At 36.3% G+C, this 21,912-nt stretch overlaps 1 protein-coding gene across 2 annotated transcripts in view; it reads right to left on the bottom strand.

Moving 5' to 3' along the window:
- LOC122346939 (LIM domain containing preferred translocation partner in lipoma) overlaps positions 1-21,912 on the bottom strand; it is a 159,986-nt gene that overhangs the window by 99,270 nt on the left and 38,804 nt on the right. For both annotated transcript variants that reach the window (XM_043241840.1, XM_043241841.1), the window contains exon 3: positions 9,740-9,951. In XM_043241840.1, coding sequence (XP_043097775.1) covers positions 9,740-9,932 — 193 coding nt within the window. In that variant the 5' untranslated portion in view covers positions 9,933-9,951. The remainder of the gene's footprint in view (positions 1-9,739; positions 9,952-21,912) is intronic.

The raw sequence follows: 21,912 nt of genomic DNA, 5'->3' as shown, positions 1-21,912 counted from the left end.
TTATTTGCATATAAATAATACATTTACAGTATAAACTACTGTACCACACACACTGAAAATATATATATATATATATATATATATATATATATATATATATATATATGTGTATATATATAATGTTTAAATAATATAATTATAGAATATTATATATATATATATATATATTTATATGGTTTTAAATAAATAATATAATTATATATATATATATATATATATATACACATATATACATATATATATATATATATATAATTTAACAAAATATAAATTTATTGGTTTTCATTTATAACAGTTTAATCACATCGACTGAAAAATTTTTATATATATATATATATATATATATAAATATATCATTTTATATTTGATAATTTATATATAATTTTATATATATATATATATATATAATTTAAATAAATAATATAATTATAGAATTTAACAAAAATATAGAATTTATTGGTTTTCGTTTTTATAACAGTTTAATCACATCGACTTAAAATTTTATATCAATGTATTCTTAGTCCAAAACAATGAACATAAACAAGAGTACAGCGGTACGTGCTATAGGTAAATAAACAGATTGTTGCTTTATGTGTTTTTCTGTTTTTTAATTGTTATTTGTTTGCGTGTTCGTTCTTTCTTTTGTTTTTCATTCAGGTAATTGTGTTTCAAAGATTTGGGACCATGTCAAAGAGCTAAGATGCGCATTCAAAACAATTTTAATAGCTTTCATGCTACATTGTTTATCACGCACATTTTATATCGTATATAAAGTTTCCAAGTGGCCACCCAAATATTTAGTTGTTTAATCCTCTTAAATCAAAAGAGACAATGAAGTTACAAGAGATAAAACAGCAGTGATGTGTCCGGATTACACTTCCCAAAATGAGTTTTTGGATTACAGGCCTGCTACAATCTAACCTAAAGCTCCATGTGATTCCTATATGCAGAACTCTTACTCGACTTTTATTGAAAACACTTGAAACGTTAATACTGAGCTAGAGAAAAAAAAAAGGCAAGCGCACAAACACAAACCCTGCATACTTCATTAAAAACTACTATTTTAACCCAGAGGTTCTTTGCATTTTCTTGGACCCTTTAACAGCATACATTATTCACTGATATGATAATACTTGCGCAACACAGCTCAGAGAGCATTACACAAATTCTTTTATCATCTTATGTGCTCATCCACAAGTACCCTCTCAGCTAAACAATATTTTCCATTTGTAAAAACATATGTTACCCCCCCCCCCACCACTCCTCCCCCAATAAACAGATAATAGTTATTTTTAAAGCAAATATTTGTTTTGAAGTGTGTTCGACTATTCAAAGACCAGATTATCGCGAATCAAGAAATACCACGAAGCACAACTGCTTTCAAAACCGAATTAATGAAATCTAAAGACTGCAGTTCAGCTCTTTTCATTAGACTACATTACAGTTTAAAAAAACTGAGCAATCCTTAAAGGGATAGCGCCATCAAAAATGTCACGTTGAGGATCTCCGTTCATTTATTCACTTGTTTTTCTCCATATAGATGACATTTTTATACGCCGTGCAGGATTGGGACCGCACTTCGACAGGCATAAATGGACAGCATGCACTTGGAAAGGCGCATGTGGTGCGATATAGTGTTGTGAAGAACATCAGTCACACTGGGTCACGATAAATGTCAGACTCCGAGACATGTGCTGATCACTGCAGCCCAACGCAGCTTCTATGTTACACACCCATGCATTGCACTTTAAGGGTCTTGTGTTATACGTAATAGTATTTCATAGATCAAGTCAGACCGCACTTTGTACAGTAACGCATTTCAGCCAAATCATTTAAGAGGAAGCAGCGACGGTAACAGCAAAGACGTGACTGGTGGAGATACAAATGTGTAACTTTTTCGTTTGAATCCTTGTCTGTTAAGCCTAATTTAATATCTATTTGTCCGACCACCCAAGTGCAGCCTGTTTGGTAGCCGTGGGAAGGGGAGAAGCGAACTGACCCCTGCCAATAACATCTACCCTGTCAGGTGGTCCTAAGTGTTGCTAAAAACAGCGTCCGAAAAAAGAAAGCAGATAGGCCTTTTCTCTGAGTTGCACAGATGTTATTTTTCTTGCAGCGCAGCGGTCTTCCTTTCAAAGAAATTAGATACGTGTGTGTGTGTGTGTGTGTGTGTGTGTGTGTGTGTGTGTGCGTGTGTGCGCGTGCTGGAGTTCGAGTTTGCAAGCGTTGTGTATATTTATGCGCGAGCTTGTCTAAGCGCGCATCAGTCTGGTCGAGCAACTAATGGTTTCCACAAAATGTGCAGCGTAAAAAGATGACGAGGTCACTGTTTTCACATCATCAGATGTCTGTCGAATAGGACTGCACTGGTTCTTTCAATCTCAATACAGCGAAGAATACGGCAACTTTTCACTAAAAAGCAGCACGGTCTGGAAACTATGTAAAGCAGGTGTTTACACGCCCCTTTGTTCTTTTGTTTGGTTTTGCTTTCTTGAACAACCGAGTGAACAAGTTCCTGTTTTTACTGACTATCCACTGTGAATTAGACATGCAGGTGTTTAACTGTTGACTTGGCTGCCTCTAAACTCATATACATAACCGGCAATTTTGAGGTTTGTCACGTCATCAGGTGTGATGGTCATGTAGAAAATGAGAACAAAAAAATGGCTACAGATACGCTGTATCTGTCTGCTAATATTTGCCTGTTGATAAAAACAGGACATAAAAGGTCATATCACATTTTTGATAGAGACAACAGAACAGGTATAAGTGTATGGGCAAAAAGACCAGGACACGGCATGGTCCAGATTCAAATCTGTATTTTTTGAGTTTGTTTGCAATATTAATTGTGAGGGAATTTATAGATGCTAGATGCCTATTTTATTTGTTTGATATAAAATAGATATTTTTTTATTTGTATGTTTGTTTTGTTTTTATTACAATTAAACAATTTAAAACAGAATAGAATAGAATAGAATAGAATAAAATAGAATAGAAGAATAGAATAGAATAGAATAGAATAGAATAGAATAGAATGCGTAGAGGTAATAAATGTTAAATAAACTGAATGCCTATTTTATTTATTTGATATAAAATATTAATGTGTTCATATGTTTGTTTGACTAATTGATTGTGATATGGTGAGGGAATCTATAATATAACAATGTAATAATATGTAGCAGTAAAAACGTCCGTAGCTTTATTTCTTTTTTATTTAGTTCATATAAAATATTTATTCATAAATTTTTTGTATGTTTGCTTGTTTGATTGATTGTAATATTTTTGGTGATGGAATGTATGTATAATATAATACAGTATATTATGCCTATTTTATTTATGTGAAATAAAATATCTATTTCGTTCTTTATTTAGAGGGCAAAGCGGAGTGACACAGACTTGTCAAAAAACGTGACGGCGAGTATTAATTACATGACGAGATTAATTACATGACATTAATGCATTAAAAAGATGAAAATATACGATATATATATATAATATAAGATAAATACATTTTCTGTATATCATAGTGTGTGAGAAAGAGACAGAAACAAATTATATATATATATATATATATATATATATATATATATATATATATATATATATATATATAATTTTTACAACTTTTTCATGACCATCTCATGCAGAAATGCAGGTAAAGAGTTTGCATACCTTATGCAGCTGTACACACACACACACACACACACACACACTCACACACATGTACCATCAGATTAGTTTAATGTGAACATCAGCATTAAAAACCTCATTAGCCCTGTACAAACCCTCACTTTGACGAGACACCTTTACAATGATTCCCTATTACTGTTTGCTTTATCTCCTATGATGTTCTTTACTTAATATAAAGTACCCTTGCTCAGATAATTGACACGTTCACTTATCTCCATTAATAAAAAGTCAATTAGCTTGCCAAGGAATTGGGCTTATCCGCTGTAATAGAGGCCTAATGAACTGCCCTCGATTCAAGGCCTCAACTCACACTATCTTCCGGCACATTTTCTCACACAATAGCACATGGGCAGATACAGGAGCTAAAACAGCTTTTATGTTCTGTATCTGCCTTTCAACCTTCAATTAGAAATGTTCCAGACAGAAGCTCAGAATAAGTCAAGAGGTTAGTCAGACATGAAGTCACGGCGCTGAATACAACAGACGGCGGTGAACAGCGATAACAGGCAGACTTTAAATATGTCTGACCACACTATAACAGCATGTAGTGCTTCAGTCAATACTAAATGATAAAACTGAATGAAAAAAGCTGTATAGTGGCATACTAATTTTTTTTTTTTTACCGGCAACAGTCTGAAGAAGCATAACGCGATCGGCTTTGAACAGGTCCTTGAACAGACCGAAATTCACTCCAAAAATACTCATCCAGAAAGCATACTCGATGTCAAAAGGTGCCGGCTGGCTAACATTAAACTAAACATTCCAGCTGTCTGTTGCTCAAACTCAACCATAAGGATCTTAATACCTGACAAACAAAACCCCCCCAAAAAAACATGTTTGTCACCGTCAGCCTCGTTCAGCCATGACTGGATTTCATCTGCTTTGTTTTTTATGTCGCTTAGCCTTGACTTCACTTTGTCATGAGCAGCTGCAAGCTGGCGGTAATACGCAGAAGCATAAAGGAGATATTACGCAACGCATCCACTTCTTGTGGCAAATATTGGATAATATAGGTCTGACGCTGTTTTTCAAGCACCTTGTTTAGATAGAGACACCCTAAAATTTGCAGAAGTGTGAACCGCAATACCCACGGGAGCCCTTCTAGCGTGACACAAGCGTGCGTACGAACTCTTCCTCTGTGCTCTCTGAGCTCGGTGTAACCGGGAGATTAGAAAGTTTTCAGAAAAGAAAAAAAAAAAAAATCATCTTTTCATCATTTTAATAAACTATTGCAGAATTAAAAGAATGTCAGCGGGAAAAAAAAAGAGCGGTGTTCTGGAATGAATTATTACCTACAAAGCAACTCATTAATTATTGTTTCATATTATTACTAAAAGAACAGGTTCTGTGATTCTTAAACTACATCAAAAGGCACAGGAAATGTTCCTCCTTGCTAAATAAAAGGTATATAAATAATGAAATGTTATTTGAAAGTTTCCGTTCTTGCTGTTGCTTTTGCTTTTCACGGTCCTTCGTACTTTTCTGAATGAATGTTTATAAGATTCAGAATCTGTAAAACCGACACCGCTGAGGATGCAAATGGGTTCACTTTTGGTAACCGTTCCCGTGTGGGTCTGAATTAAAAATAAATTACCCATAGTCTTTCTCTATCATTTACTGAAAAACAGGTGGTCCGCCAGGGACTTTTGTGCGAGAGAGAGAGAGAGAGAGAGAGAGAGAGAGAGAGAGAGAGAGAGAGAGAGAGAGAGAGAGAGAGAGAGAGAGAGAGAGAGAGAGAGAGAGAGAGAGAGACAGAGAGAGAGAGAGACAGAGAGAGAGAGAGAGAGAGAGAGAGAGAGAGAGAGAGAGAGAGAGAGAGAGAGAGAGAGAGAGAGAGAGAGAGAGAGAGAGAGACAGAGAGAGAGAGAGAGAGAGAGAGAGAGAGAGAGAGAGAGAGAGAGAGAGAGAGAGAGAGAGAGAGAGAGAGAGAGAGAGAGAGAGAGAGAGAGAGAGAGAGAGAGAGAGAGAGAGAGAGAGAGAGAGAGAGAGAGAGAGAGAGAGACAGAGACAGAGAGAGAGAGAGAGACTCTTGCGCCGCGGCTCAGATTGGTTTCAATCAGCTTCCAGTCAGTTTTTAAAAATCACACAGAACCAAATGGAACATTTGCAATGTCACTCTGGATAAAAAAAATGCATTTCTCATTATTCAGTTACGATGTGTTCAAATTTACGGCTTGGTGTTTACAGCAAACCCACACAAAAGACATGCACGCGCATCGTTTAGTTTTTTTTCTCCCTCTTTGTATTTTTCTCTAAGTTACAGTAAAACTGAAATGGGACGGAGTTCAGATATCTCTGTCTCTGCTCAGCGCTGTCTGTTTGACAGACGTGTGAGAACTCCCTCCAATAATCTCATCATCACTTTTCGTCTGAAACAAAGGCAGCTCTCTGTCGCTCTCACACCGGCAGCAGAGCAGCGGGGTTACTGCAGAAAATAAGCCCTCAAGGTCCTCTATCTTTCTTATTTTCTGTGAAATGTTTAAAAATAGAATAACTTAATTAATACAATTTTCACCATAGAGATTAAGTTAAATTCACATTTCTAATCAGAAAGCTTTTTAGGGTCCAGAAAGCCCACGCTGTAACCATGGAAACCCCTATCTGACAGAGCTGCTATCAGCCAATTAATGCAAGAAAAGAGCACTTTTACTGCAGAAACAAATTCCCAATAATACTCTTTAAAAAAAAAAAATTAACAAATTGCCAAAGGGCATGCCGTTAGCTAAGACTCAGTTGATGTCCAGAGAGCATAAAAATGCCTGTCTGTGTAGACACTGCAAAGAAATCACACTAACGCTTTTGAGCATTTATGTGGTTTCACCCATATTTACGTAATGCCCAAGGGCCACGTGTCTGTAATCAGTAATCAATAACTCATGCAGCTCTGCACGTATGCTTGTAAATATGAGCTTCACGGCTTGTTGGGTTTATTTGTCTGGCTGGTTGCAACTTTTTAAACTTTATGTAACAAACTATTGATAGAAAACATCAACGTGCTCTAAGGATTTGGCATAATTTTGATGAAATCTTTAGGTTTTGATTCTCATAATGTCTTTTTAATGCTTCGTCGCGTATGCAAAACGGCTCTTATATCGTATGTTCCCTCAAACTGCGAAAAACTAAATTCCCAACAACAAACAAAAAACGGTAACACTTCATTACAGTACTGATTAAACACATATTAATGGCATTATTCTACATCCCTAATCCTACCCCATACCTAAACGCAGCGAAAAGTATCTTAGTAGTAAACTGTAAAATAATCAAAAGTAAAAGCACTTCAGTGTAATGCATTCTTTACATTTCATATTTCTTTTCCTATTATCATACATTTATCACAATTATATGAGAAGGTTTCGCAATAGTTAGATTAGCCTTTTTTTACAGATGAAATACAAAGGATGCATTACATTGAGAAATAAGTGAGAATAAATTTAATTTACAATCTATTTTGAACAATTCATCCTAAAGCAACCTATCAAGAACAATTGTTTTCAACATCGATAATAATAATAAGAATGTTTATTGAGCTACAAATCAGTTTATTAAAATGATTTCTGAACGACCACGTGACACTAAAGACTAAAGGAAATTCAGCTTTGCCATCAAGGGAATAAATAACTTTTTAAAGATTTATTAAAATTGAAACAGACAACAGTTATTTAAAATTGTAATAGTATTATACTTCTTTCTTTTCTTTTTTTTTGAGCACATAAATGTTTTTTGAACGCATAAATTCGGCCTTGGTGAGCATGAGAGACCTAAAAAACAATAAATAAAAAAATTAAGAATAAAAAAATCATACAGGCCACAAAAATGTTAAAAAGTGATTTAGTTCTGACTTAAAATAAGTCAGCAAATGCAAATATTGTAATCAATTTGAGACATAAAGGCTGTTGTACGAATAAACTCTAAAAGCTTTCCTTATAATCCTTAATAACTTGATAACCTTGTCATGACTAGAGGTGCTTTTCACTCTATATTTCCTGTGTTTCTTTGTTATCCTGATGTGTAAACAGCATAAAAATCAGCTCTGCCCTCAAACGCTTCACAATATATACTATTATGAGCAATAATACAATTATCTATACATATCTAATGGTAATACAAATACAGCAATAATTTGGTACCATGTTATGTAACTAAATAACAGCATTTTTCATGTAAAGGACAATTACTAGTAATGAAATTCAAACAAACTCAAGCACATACATCATAATCAGTCTCTTTTTCCAGGAATATCACCGGAGACGGTGACAATGAGAGGAACATTAAAAGCCTGAGCAGCGAGGCAAGAGAAAGATGACGGGGGAGGGAGCTGGCACAACAGATGGACGCATTCTTGGCACCTGCCACCCATCAGGGGCTTAACAGTGACACTGGGGCCATGTTGCTCTAATGGAATGTGCCACCCAAGACCTCCAGTGAATGTGAACATCACATGCTACTGAACACCTGGACGCAAGCCAACAACGAGTCCCTATACACTCGGCCCCTGCGGGTACCCCGCGCCGCGTCAGTGCGGACCCTCACACGTATAACAGAGCGATTATTACATACGAACAACTCACACGTTCAACAGACTCTCCGATCCTCTCGTGGAAATCATCGTGGCCGGGGTTTCATAATTAACGCTGAACTAAAACAGATTTTCGGACCGAATAACCACAGACATAAACCATCAAATCAGCTAAAGACATGTTCTGTAAGTTAATGTAATTAATATATTTAACTCAAAAACTAAAAGGAGGTATTAATCACTCGTTTTTTGATTCGAACAAAAAAAAAAAAAAAAGTAAATGGACAAATCATTTTTAAACCGACAATGAAAAATCATCAAAATGACAAAAATAAGACATAATGATAATGAATGAATCATATTTTGGTAACACTTTACAATAAGGTTCCATTTTTTAATATGAGTTAATGAACAATGAATATGTAATTTATTAATCTCAGTTTTTATTCATTTCAACATTTACTGTTATTACAATGCAAAGTTATATCTGTTCAGATTAATTAAAAAATATATATACACACACACACACACACACACACACACACACATATATACATGTATATATGTATTTATTTTTAATTGCCATTTTAAATTTGTCAGTTATTTTCTTTATCCATTTGTGGATCAAATAAAAAAAATCCTTTGGATGCCCTTTTGACATCTTGTGCTATATTTCTTTAAAATGAGCTTGGTTTGATATCACGTTAAAAATAAAACGTAAAGGCATTGAAATATTTTTAATTTTGAGTTAAGTTCAAACCTTTTGGAGCCAATATATAGAAACTGATCTATATGGGGGTTTTTTTTGTCATGACAAAAAACATTAATGTGACTTGTTGGCTATATTCGCTACATTCCGATATATTTGGGTCAATTATGTGATCTGGACCATGTGATTTACGAACTTAGATTAAGTTCATATTTTTTGTGAGTCAAGATATAACTACTAGTCTATATATTTTGTTGTTTAGTAGAGCTGGCAAACATATGTCAGTTATATTGAGGGATAATACACTGCCATAAAAGTTAAAGTAGAAATACCACAAAGCCAACAGCCAAGTGTATGTGTGTGTGTGTGTGTGTTTCAGATGTCTTTCTTATAAAGTGCTAAGAAAGACCCAGCATATAAATGTCCACCAGTGGTGGACTTTCATGGTCAGATGGTCACCTGTCCTCCAAAATAAAATGTCATTGGCAAGACGACAGCTTCAAAGAGTCAGACGAGACTTTTTAGTATGATGCAAGGCAGACCAAGAGCCCTTGTGTCCTGCAGTAGTAGTCCAGTAACATCCTTATTTCAAGCGAGTTTTGCATCTTGAGTTTTCAGGTAAAAGCCACATTTTAGTCTGTGCAATTCAATTTGCCTCACCGCTTCTTTGAATTTGGACTCCGAGTCAATCATCGTTTCCCAGTTCTGATTCTCAAGTGGAAAAACACTTTTTGCAAACCCATACATGCGTTCTTGACCACGGTCATATGCAAATATGTACAAATGCTAATAATGGAAAAAGTCAAGGCTACAAGTCTTACCAGCTCCCTCGTGTGTAGCATCCCCGAGTTGTTTATAGGGGTTGAACTTGGGCTTGGGAGCCACAACAGGAGCAAACTTCTTAGGAGCCTGTTGCTGGGATACAGAAATACTGGTGGTACCCATGGGTAAGCTGGTCTCCATTCGTGCACTCACATGACCTTGCTGGTCACCATCATTATGGCCACCCCACATCTTTCTGGAGTCAAGAAATCTAAAAAACAACAACAAGACCACATTATTATATTGCGCTGAGATGCACAGGTCCCATAGCACCCAGAATGCCCACAATGTGTGAGGAAGTGTAGCGCCGTCTGAATTCCAGTGTTACATTCCTTCCATAAAAATCTAGCTGTTTTTATACATAACATAGATATGGGTGGATGAGCCATTGTGGTTCTTTTCATCAGGGACCGAATTCCCATCCCTGGAGCTCTGTGCAGTGGGGCTTCTCCCGCTCTTTGTTCTTAGCTGTGGACTTAGCAAAGGAAACTGTGCATTTCAAACACCAGGCATGGAAGAACCAGAACAAGTTCAGAGTGCCATCAAATATGATTATTACATCAGAAAATCTGAGTGAACCGTATCTTTTTATGGGACGTTCAAAGTTCGAACTCAAACCATTTAGACTGGTTTTGTGAACTAGATGACACAAATTATGAAAGATCCAACTCAAGAGAAACACAGTACGTGAACTGTAATAAATATGCCAAAGAAAAGTTCCTCGTTAAAAATCTTTTTTGTGTTTTTTATGTCTTGACAAAAAGACTGTACATTTACAAGTTTCCAATGCCACCACAAGATTTTATTTCGAGTACAAACCAAAGTTTATGCCAATTAATTTTGTAGAAATATATGTATTTATGGCTATTGTTATAGTGTGTATCATCAGCTTTATGTTATCTGTACTCAATCCCTGTTTATCTGTCTGCTTTAAGTGCATTACGGATGTAATAGTTTCTCTACCTTTTTAGCAAAAGGAAATGCCACAGCAATTTTTCTCTGTTTTCTCCAGCAGTGATTTTAACACATTAGATGTCATAAGCACAAATAAATACAAACTTCTCAGAGGACAAGGTTGCACCATTATGAACCATTTTTATGATAGTGGTATGCTTGCCTTTTTTGTCATTTTGTAACATGACAGCCTTTTAAAAAGAAAACCTACAAAGTTACATGGGTTTGGTTGGATGGGTGAACCATTCTTTTAAGAGTGTATATTTTCAAAAATAAAGTCTCAAGTCTTGGCATCCTGCAAAACCAAATACGGTGTTAATCATTCCTCGAGATCTCTGGGACGTGCCAAGGTGTCAAATAAGAGGCTGTAATTTGATATAATCCTTTAATTCACATACGCCACTCACTTTTCTATAGTTAGAAGCAAATAGCCACCAGTTGCTACCCATGTATCAATTTAAATGAAACCATAATACATCATGCAATGAAGAACTGGGGATGTTCTAGTTGTGTCGAAGCTTAGAAAGCTGCCAGAGAACATGACAGCAGTTCAGCTTTCACTGACATGGTGAAAGCTGTAGTAACGGCAACATTAACAACTTGACAATATTGATGACTTCTAATGCATTTATTGACAACTTCAGGAGCATGTGTGCGCTAACCGCTGTGTCACAGCTCTAGCCAACTTAATAAAATAACTTATTTGCTCTTATTTGTGTTCAGCTTGTCTCTGAGACAGACATATTTACATAACCGGTGTTGTTTACCTGCTCGGCCATTTAGCTGCAGGGCCGCTGCTGTCTATTTTGACTCCAGAAATTGCACCAACTCAACAATACATACTTTTACTTCCCTGCTCTGATTATTATTATTCGGATTATGACTTACAAATGCGGAAGATCAGTTTAAAGCAGACTGAATCAAAGAATTATTCATATTAAATGAGTTCTACAAGGTCTGTTACGAAGCTACAAGTGAGTAGTGATAATAAATAGCCCAATAAATAAATCCTTTGCTATTTTTGTTGAAAATGCAGCGGGATTTGATACAGGTGTTGAGGTGCAAATGACTGAACCTGTGCCATGCGGGGATCAAAATAGCTCTGGTAGTTCAAAATAGTTTGATGTTAATGCAAACTATCTGCAGAGTATAGCGTAATGAGATAACTAGATGGTTGAGGTGGTTCTTATGAACATGATATATATGGTATATGGTATTTTGAGTCTCGACTGGCTGCCCCGATGGGCCTTAACATATTCCTCATTATACTCAGGATGGATTTCTTTAAATAACCCCTCTTCTTTAGAATAAGCTTTTAGAAGAAATAGACCACGGGAAGAAGAAATACATGACAGGTCATCTTGTTCAAGGATATGTCAAAAATGTCAGGGTAGCACGAAATGTCAAAAACAAAACTCACTGCTTAATAAAAACCTTCATGGCTTAATAACGGCAACACTACAGGAACTTCATCAGCGCGTCAAGGTCAAAAGGTCAGGGTTAACTCAACAGCTTTATTTTAGCACACTGACAATAAAAAAGAAACTAGGAATAAATCCAGTAAAACATGTTACTTGAAGCAAAATGAACACAGACTGAAAATCAAATACATTACAAAAATACATTTCTCATTTTCATTATGTTTAACTTGATGTACAAAAATAACAAAAACTAAAATAAAAATTACTCGAATTATTTACAATCTATTTTTACTTCATAAATAGCATATATTATATATATATATAAAAAAATATATATATATATATATATATATATATATATATATATATATATATATATATATATATATATATATACATATACATAAATAAAATGCTATTTCTATGTGTTAAAAATGGAGATAAAATAAGTTATTTCTTTAAGTGTCATTATAATTAACCTTTCTTTGAAAAAGGTAAAAATCATATAAAACCAACAAAAAATGGAAATGTTAGTTTCTGTAAGTGGAAAACGTAAATTTCTAAAAACGTCTAAGAACATGCATTTTAAATTATATTAAGTCACTCTTTGTTATTGACTGTTATGCATTGTTATTGATGGTATATAAGTGTTTTTATAGTGCCCCTATTATGGATTTTTAAAAATGACATTTTAGAAGTGTGTAACACAAGTGAACAAAAACATCCTGCAAAGTTTTTTTCCTAAAAACCTGCACTGTGTATACTATTAATGTCTATTAATGGAGTCGACTCCGACGTTTTGTTCTGACGTCAACATGAAGTATTAGCATATTGCCCGATCTTTTGATGCACGGATGTTCATGTTGGTTGGAAGGAAAATTAATTTACTAAAAATAGCCGTTTCCCTGGTAACGACTGTACACAAAGCAGCACTGCACTTTATGAAATGGAAGTTAAATCTGACCAATCGCCACAGATAAATGTCACACAAAGGAGGGATTTGGAAAAAAGGATCACTGAGTGAATTGTTTGAGCAAATAAGTTAAAAATAAATGCATATTGTAATAATAATAAGACAATGCAAGTGTTTTCTGTTTGATCGATCTGTTGTTCCGGGCTCCAAAAACCAAAATATTAAACTTTCATAAACCATAATAGGGGCACTTTAAGTATAATCCAGAAAGAAAGAGAAAAAGATTGACAAAGAAAAAGGCAAAGACAAAAGAGAAAGAATGCATCACTGGCTGAACTCTCTAATAGCACTTGTTTTACCATCGCAACCATTCTGAAATCGAATGAAACGTTATTTGAACTATTTCAACACAACACATCTTTCATTTTTTTTTTTGCCATTGGTCTTTTTTGTGGGTGCCATTGTTGCTTTTTGTAGCTGTAGCTGTGTACGCTGTTTGGCTGCTTCTGACTGATGCAGGCTTTACGTTTTCCCTCCAGAGACGAGCCAAAAGAGCCCACGCACAATTGTGTTCTAATATCGTCTAGCCGCACCACACGGCAGACTTTCTTTACCGAGCTTCCCCATTGATCCTTCTGTGTCAGAGCTCTCCATTTCCCATCATTCTGCTCTCACACAAACACACATACACACACGCACCTATCAAAGGCCATAAAAAGGGAACAGCACAAGGACAGGGGACATTATCACACAATAACGGTTCTAACACACCTGAACTTTCTGGTAAAGGTTGAAAAAGATGATTTCACAGCAGACGCTATGCGCTACGGGAATCTATACAGCACGTTCCTTAACAAAAAATCTCGAAGGTGTGTTATATATCCTGACCTCTGCTGCTGACTCTATTATAATGCCTGGAGAGTGTGTGTGAGAGGAATAAAGCGCAGCTTAACCTCAACCCCGACCTCTTCAGTGAGAAAGAAAACAGTGAGCAGGGGGATCAACGTGGATCAAAGAGACTATAGTCCGATGGAGACACAGGATGTCAGTGGGAAGAGGTACAAAGGGACCTTCCTTTCTACTGTGTTTTGCAAAACAAGAGGAGCAAAATAAAAGTCGTATCATCTCAACTCAAAATGTGATGTAATCCAGGATAAATCTGTAATTATTGTATGTATGTGTGTGCTCGCGCATGTGATTGTGATTTTTAAAGTGAAATATACAGTTCAAAGGTTTTTGTATACATTTTATTGTTTTCAAACAGAAGGCATTCATTTGGTCAAAAGTAAGCATTTCTTTATTATTTACAATTTCAAACGAATGCTATTCTTTTAAACTTTACATTCACCAAGAACCCTAAAAAAATCGTTTTACACAAAAATATGAATAGATTGATTGATTGATTGAATGAAAATGCTGTTTTCAACATTGATAATATAATATCTTATAGAAGCACCAAATCAGTATATTAGAGTATTGGCTGCTGGAAATTCAGCTTTTCCGTAAGTATAAATGAAAATGTTAGCGTATGTCAAAATAGAACAGTTATTTAAATTGTGAGAATATTACCGTTGTATACTGTACACTGCCATTCATCAAATAAATGCAGCAGTGCTGAGTATGTAGATTACATAGATCTCAAACATTTGAATGGCAGTGTATTTTTTCTTTCCAAATTAAACAATCCGAACTTCAGAAAGGTAATGTAATTATTATAGTAATTATACTATCCAGGCAATAACGAATTACTAACTCTGAACCTACCCCTAAACTAACCTTAACCCATGTAGTTACCTTATATTAAAAGCACTTTCTTAGATAAATACACTGTAGATTCACATGTGCTGTAAAATAAAGTGCAACTCAAACTTCAATTCTGATTTTACACTACCAGAGTGCATGAATATATTCCAATATTATAACCATTCACTAGCTTAGTATCATAATTACCATTAATACCATTACAGTCACACTACTTTTTTGTCAGGTCCTAAGTAAAAGATAAATTTACTGTTGAAGTGGTCAGCTGTCCTAAAGGCAGACGGTGGAGAAATAAAGCATCCGCTTGCTGACTAATCAAACGGCTAAGTCCATGTGTTTGTAGACATGAGCTTGAGTTACTGCCACCTTCCCACTGCCAGACTTCACAGTGACACTTACAAATACTCAACAGGCCTGTGAGCGAGTGAGTGAGCATATCAATGTGAAAGGAATCTGAAAACAATGCGATATGAAAGGGCTTTTCTAAGGGTGATCAGAACATGAAGGCCAAACAGGATGACATTTCAGGTAGAACACGAATCTCATTTTATCTTCTCCATCTCTTGGCGCCGTTATTTCCATGGAAGCCATCTTAATGGCCTGTGACAATTTGTCAGCCTTTGGTGTGTTGTCAAGCAATGACATGGCAGGTCATGTGTTGCAACAGACACTGAGAGCTGGCCCTGATCTGAAGGTTCAAGTGACACGTAAACAACGCCGCAGACACTTGAGAATAAACAAGATACCACATTGCACTCTGACATGACAAAGAAGTCGCACACACACTTCCTGTGTCTCAAAAGGACAGATGATGGAATGAGGACTCTCATACTGCCAAAAATACAAAATAAAATAGTTGTTAATCATATATATATATATATATATATATATATATATATATATATATATATATATATATTTTTTTTTTTTTCCTCTTTTTAATTTTTTTTACTTTTGAAGCAATGTTGTTTATTTTAATTTCAATGGATGGATGGATGGATGGATGGATGGATGGATGGATGGATGGGACAAACAAAAGCATGAACAGGTGGAGGGATGAGGTAGACTTCCTTAGATGATTACTCCCAACGCCTCAACACCTGGATAAATAAATGGAGTGGTTTGAATGGGACGGACAGATGGATGGATGGAGGGAGAGTTGTGATGTTGATGTGGGATGGATAAATTATTTAAAAGTGATTGATACGGGATGTTTGATTGGAATGAATGGGCAGACAGACTAAATGTAGTACATAAAAAACAATAATGGTCCGTGTGACACTGATCCACTTATCCATCAGGAATTAGAATCTGACCGATTCTCATCATATCAAACCACAAACGCTCTCACAGCAGAAGCCATCTGAGGTCAGAGAAGCGCCGCTGTTGTTTCTTTTCTCTGTGGGTTGAGTGAATACAGCAGGGAAGGTAGGAGCGAGTTGCAGGGCTGAATTAGCACTCGTATGCACCATGACACAATACGCAGAGAGCTCAGCAACACGAATAACAGCTTTAAAAATTAAAGGTCCCCATCTGTGTTCAGGACCCCGGCCGAGCCCACTTAGCTCTCTGCTTTCCACAGCTGGTTGAACGCTTGAGCGGGCTAATGCAACATTACACAGACGAGGGATCGCCTCATCCCTACACTGCTCTGTTTGGAAACATGGCCTTGTTAAGAGTTCAAGTGGGCATTACGGATCTGAAAATGTTTCGTGAGCGTGTGGGGTAAATATTTGAGAGTACCACTAGGCTGACACCGTGCCACGTGTTGACATATTAATAAAAGGAAACGGCCGCTTTGGAGCACTTCCAAGTGCTGAAACTTTAATATTGGAAGTGGATGGCAGAGTTTAAACCAGTCTGCACAGTCAGAGCAACGAGTGAAAGTCCAGCTTTCTTTCAATCCACACTGTCATCTCAATCAGAGCTGAAGAAGTTCTTTTGTTGTTGTTTTTTTTTTACATATTAAACTGAAATTTTCATCTACCAAACAACTAAAACAAACTGGCCTGGATAAATACATATATGCTACTTCACAAAAAAAAAAAAAAAAAAAAAAAGTTTTTTCAAATCAAAGTAAATTTTTTACAGCGGTTTTTCGCTTACTACAAATATGAGTATAAATATGTATGAAAGGGTGACCCATTAGCTCAAAACATTTTTTATGTCCCCAGTCTTCTTCTCATTTGTGTACAAATCTTTTTCGAATTACTTTAGTTTCTCTAAATCTAAGGCTTTAATTAATACAATCCCCTCAATAACCAATAAAGAAGTTCAGAACAACAATAAAAGATTCCTAAACATCAGCTTTTATTGTTTTTTGCAGCATTCACCAGCTGTATGTTTAGGTGATTTTCCTGAACACTGGCAGAATCCAACACTGCTTGCAGAGAGTTATTAATATTTCATCAAGTTTACCTGACCTTTATCCCTCCAGTAAATCCCGCAGAGACAAAAGTGAGAGAAAACACTACTGACTAACAACACATGAGAACTTTCTCATTGGAGCCTACAAGTTCAGTCAGTTGGGACTGTTCTTGTCATCGGTATAGTTTTTCACTGTTGATACCTCAGATGCAGTTCTATCAAAAGCCGAACACATAGAAGACATTGTTTAAGCTCAATTATTCCTTATCTAAACCCCCAATTTACAAGATATCTAACAGCATTATTGTCTGGCCCTCTAATCTCCAACATCGCCAATGAAACTGTGGCAGGAAACAGTTTAGGAACAAGATAAAACAGCGAGACTGGACCTGTTGCACAGGCTTTTGCTATTAATGAAGAACGGTTATCCATCAGTTGTAGTCGCTGTTATCCCAGCTGATTTTCATGTACTGGAAACCTTAGTCTACAGTGCATTTGCCTATTAAATCTGCTCACCCGGCAATTCAGTGTTTATTGCAGATAACAATCTCAAACTGTCTCTTTATATTATCTGACACTGTCTGGCTGTTTACGTTTGGAGAAGTGGTCATATTGTCTAAAAAAAAGCATTTACATGTATATACACTAAGGGTCAACTGTTGGCATCCGCCTTTGCTAGGAATCATTTAGCTGGAGCAGGGTCAGTCGTCGTGTTGGAGGTCAGGTTCTCTACTGGCCACATCCCCAGGGTAGATATCTCATACTTACAAAGAGCTAATTAGGCTAATAAGGAAGCCTAACAAAACCAGCACTAATCAAATGACAAGGCCACCACTGATTTGTTTTCCAAATTAGCCTAGTGTTTGAGAAAGCTCATGCCGTTTGATAGGCATTACGAATGGGATTAAAACAATGCATCACTAATATGGAGGAGATCTCAATTCCCCCTCCATCTGCGGCAGACAGGGAAACGCGTTCGTTCGCCAGGCAAATCTAGATGAAGGCAGACCCTCGCCATGTTTAGCATACTGCCTGCTGAGCACTTTTAAGCCATGTTGGCATTTGATCGTTTCGTGCGAGGACATCAAGAGATACGTTACCCCATGTTGATTTTTAAAGGTTGAGACCTCCAAACAGGCCTGAAGTATCGACTCTCTTCCATGTCTGCTTAAAAAATATGCATTCAATTCCCCTGATAACAAAACATGTTTATCAAACCCATAAAAATTTCACGTCTTCACAGCTTGTCAGAATGTTTCTCAAGTGCCTTTATGGATTCATGGTTTTTTGGGACTCTCCAATTCAGCTCCCCCGTGACAGGGATCCAGAGTTTCACAGTGTAAAACGGTAAATATAAATATCAGCGTTTGATAGAGAGTGACAGCTCCATATTGGCAAAGGAAGGAATCAAATGGATTTGGACAGCTTGCATAATAAGCGGCTTTTGATTTTGGAGACAGCCAATGGTATGGTAGAACATCTTAGAGATTCGTGCCTACCACCTTTAAAGAGACTGTTAAAGATTGACACATGTCAGCGCCGTTCACCTCAATAGACCCTAAGGCGATCTTCGACCCATAAACAAACACAAACAAATGAGGGAACGATCATTTGAAAGATATAAACAACCACTGATAGGTCACTGGAGGATAAGTCACATCGCTTGAGCATTATGGGAACTTTAAAATATAATTTTAACACATCTACAGAAAACTGCACTGCAAGCCTCGATGAGCTGTGTTCATTTAAGGGATGCCCTTTTTAAATAAAACCTAACAGCTTTTTATTTAAAAACTGAACAGTAAAAAATATATATTTTATACTTTTTAAACAACATATGATCACATTCTTGCAGAAATTGAGAGATGAGAAATTATTATTATTTAGACTATTTAGTACTGTTGGTTTGTTGAAAGCCAAACCTGCAAATAAACGCAACTGAATATAAACTTTGTTTCCAAATGAACTGGACCGATTTACAAGTGTATCTGTGAAATTGCAGTACTAATATTTATGTAAGAATTTCTTTATGTTCAAATATTAAACATGTTCTTGTAACATGAATATCCAAATTGTATGGCCTAAAACTAGGGTTTGCACTAAAAAGTGTACATATGTCCTCTCTGTCTCTCTCTCTCTCTCTTTTCTTCATATCACATGACTTGAACAGCTATGTATTTTATATATCCATCTCCAGTTCCAAAAGATTTCATTAACTTAAAGGAATGTGATGAACAAAACCAAATAAATCTTCAAAAGAAACACCTGCAAAACAAACCCATTAGAACTTTATTACTTCCAAAGTGGAAAATCCTGCCGAGTAAATTACATCCTCAAAGGTTTGGTGAGATTAAGAAATAACAGATGTTTGAAATATGATTGACATGATAAGGTTTCCCATTTCATTTCTATATCCAAATGTACAGTACCGTAGATCCTTCAAAACGAAATCTGCATGTTTAGTTTAGACGTTCTAAATGATTGACAAGCTAATCTTGAAGAAGATGATTTAGATAGCAACCTGTTCTGACTAAAGGGAGTACAGAGCGAACTCCAGCCTTGATCTTTAAATCAACTGCACTCATTTCTGGAATGATTAAAACATTAAAGGTTAAAGCCCAGGCCGGGAACATCATTTGCGTTTTTCTTCTCGCTGCAGGATCACAGCAGAAGTCTGCTATTAATACTGAGAGAGCTCTTCTCTTGCTATGGCTTGGTGTGCTTTCAGATGACTCAGTTCGGTCTTTCTCCATGCTGAGATGTGAGAAGAGGAAGCGTGTACCAGAGTGGGTAGACATCTGTAGGTTCATGTGAAAAGAGAGGACATTTGCGCCTACCCCGATAGTTTAGGATCAACAAATATTTATTTAAACGAATATGCTCAGCAGAACTGCACACGCGCATATATATTATAAAGAGGAATTGCACTGTGACCCTGAACACACAAACAGTCATGAGGCCATGACACTAAATTCATTTTACTACTGGTTGTCAGCACTACCCTGATTTATAACGCGAGTTAAAAAACCTACAATTGAAAAAATATATATTTCAACAGTCTGCCGTCCCATAAATCAGTTTGGTAATTGTGTTTATGACTTGGAAACCAACAGCATTCACATTGCATTCATAAACTCAAATGAAATATATTTGCAGAGAGGCCATGGAATCAGAACGCCACAAGACTCTTGGTTCCTCGTTGCATACATGGTTAGTTAATGACAGTCGGAATTTTTCCTCTATGGAGAATTGGAAAGAAAGTAAGAGAACTCGCCAATGGCTTCGACAGTTGTCTTGGTTTCCTACACAACCAATAAAATCAGTACTAATGTAAGATAAACAAATAATATCAAACAGCTTGGATGAGTGGTGACGTGGCATGTACAAATAGATCATGACTGTCATAAGAAATAGGTCAATTTACTAAATCAAATGTGAAAAACACGCCTATAAATGTCACATATATGCTCTTTGTTTTTTTTATATTTTCAGTTCAAAGGGCGTAAAAATACTGGCTTTTTATTTTATGAAAGTCTTTTAATATTTCTGGTTTGTTTTTCATGTTTTTCGAAAATCTAGTGACATATTTCAACTGAATCATTTAATTACCCGAGCTGAAATGTGGTTTACAGTTCTCAAATTAAACAGTCTCTTGTAACGGATCCTGACCTTGGACCTCTTCATCTTTGACACAGTTTTCGTCCTCTTCCTCGTGAAAAGCAGAGGGCTGTATGGAAAACAGCCAATTATTTGATACTCATTATTTCAATTAAACCTCATTAAACAACGTTAAATCGCCCCGTTATATACTGCTTTGAACAGGAACATACATGTCAACACCACAAACTCTCCCTTCAGACCGAGGAGGGCTGATGATATTTTGTGACTCTCAAAGCTTTACAAGCGGAGAACCCCCACCATCCGAATGCATCTATTCATGCTTCACACCTACATAATGCAGACCAAGAAAATGAGGATTGTTTAGTGTTCTGTGAAGTCTTTAAGAGTGCACAAGAGACATTTTATTCAGCCTAAACTTTTCAACAAAAAGTACCAAAAAAGATGAATAAAAGAATCTGCCGAATTCCATTAAAAGAAGCGCAAAAGTTGATTTCAAGCTAGAAAAGAGCTGGTTTAAAATAGGTGTTTCCAAGGATTACTAAAGGCCACTTTGAATGACATCTTCACGCCTAAATACAGAACACTAAACAGTGAAATCTTTAAAACGTCGGAATTCATTCTCGAAAGAAGCAGGCTTATGGGAGCTTGATCTGCATTTGGTTTTAGAAGTAGGAAACATCTTCATTTGATACAGTCAAAGTGCATAAAAAAGAGGAGATTCATAACTAGGCTGCTCAAGCGCAAGATGACTGAATTCAACGAGCACAATTATTTATGGGCAGATTTTGCTGGCTTGCCTGGCACTTTGTTGGTAGTGCTGGCCAAGAGAGAGTGAAGAGCTCCACTCGATCCTCCTGGTTCCTCCAGGGCCTTTTCTACAAGACGTCAGATATTTAATGAAGAAACTGTGTCCCTACATCACGACACATACTTTGGGGGGGAAGAAATGCAATCTACCAAAAATCATACAGCAGAGCCGCCAACAACAACTGGAAACCAGAACTGGCCTCTGCGTTTAGAACCGGGCTCAAGAGTTGCTTACTGTGCTCCCGCTTACAGGCCGTGAAATGAAAATTGCAATCAACATGCCATCCATGTTGTGGGGGTTGATTTTAGCCATTTAATAGTTTTTTTC

The sequence above is a fragment of the Puntigrus tetrazona genome, chromosome 6, assembly GCF_018831695.1.
Source record: "Puntigrus tetrazona isolate hp1 chromosome 6, ASM1883169v1, whole genome shotgun sequence".
Lineage (NCBI taxonomy): Eukaryota > Metazoa > Chordata > Actinopteri > Cypriniformes > Cyprinidae > Puntigrus > Puntigrus tetrazona.
This window is presented reverse-complemented; position numbering and strand designations above follow the sequence as displayed.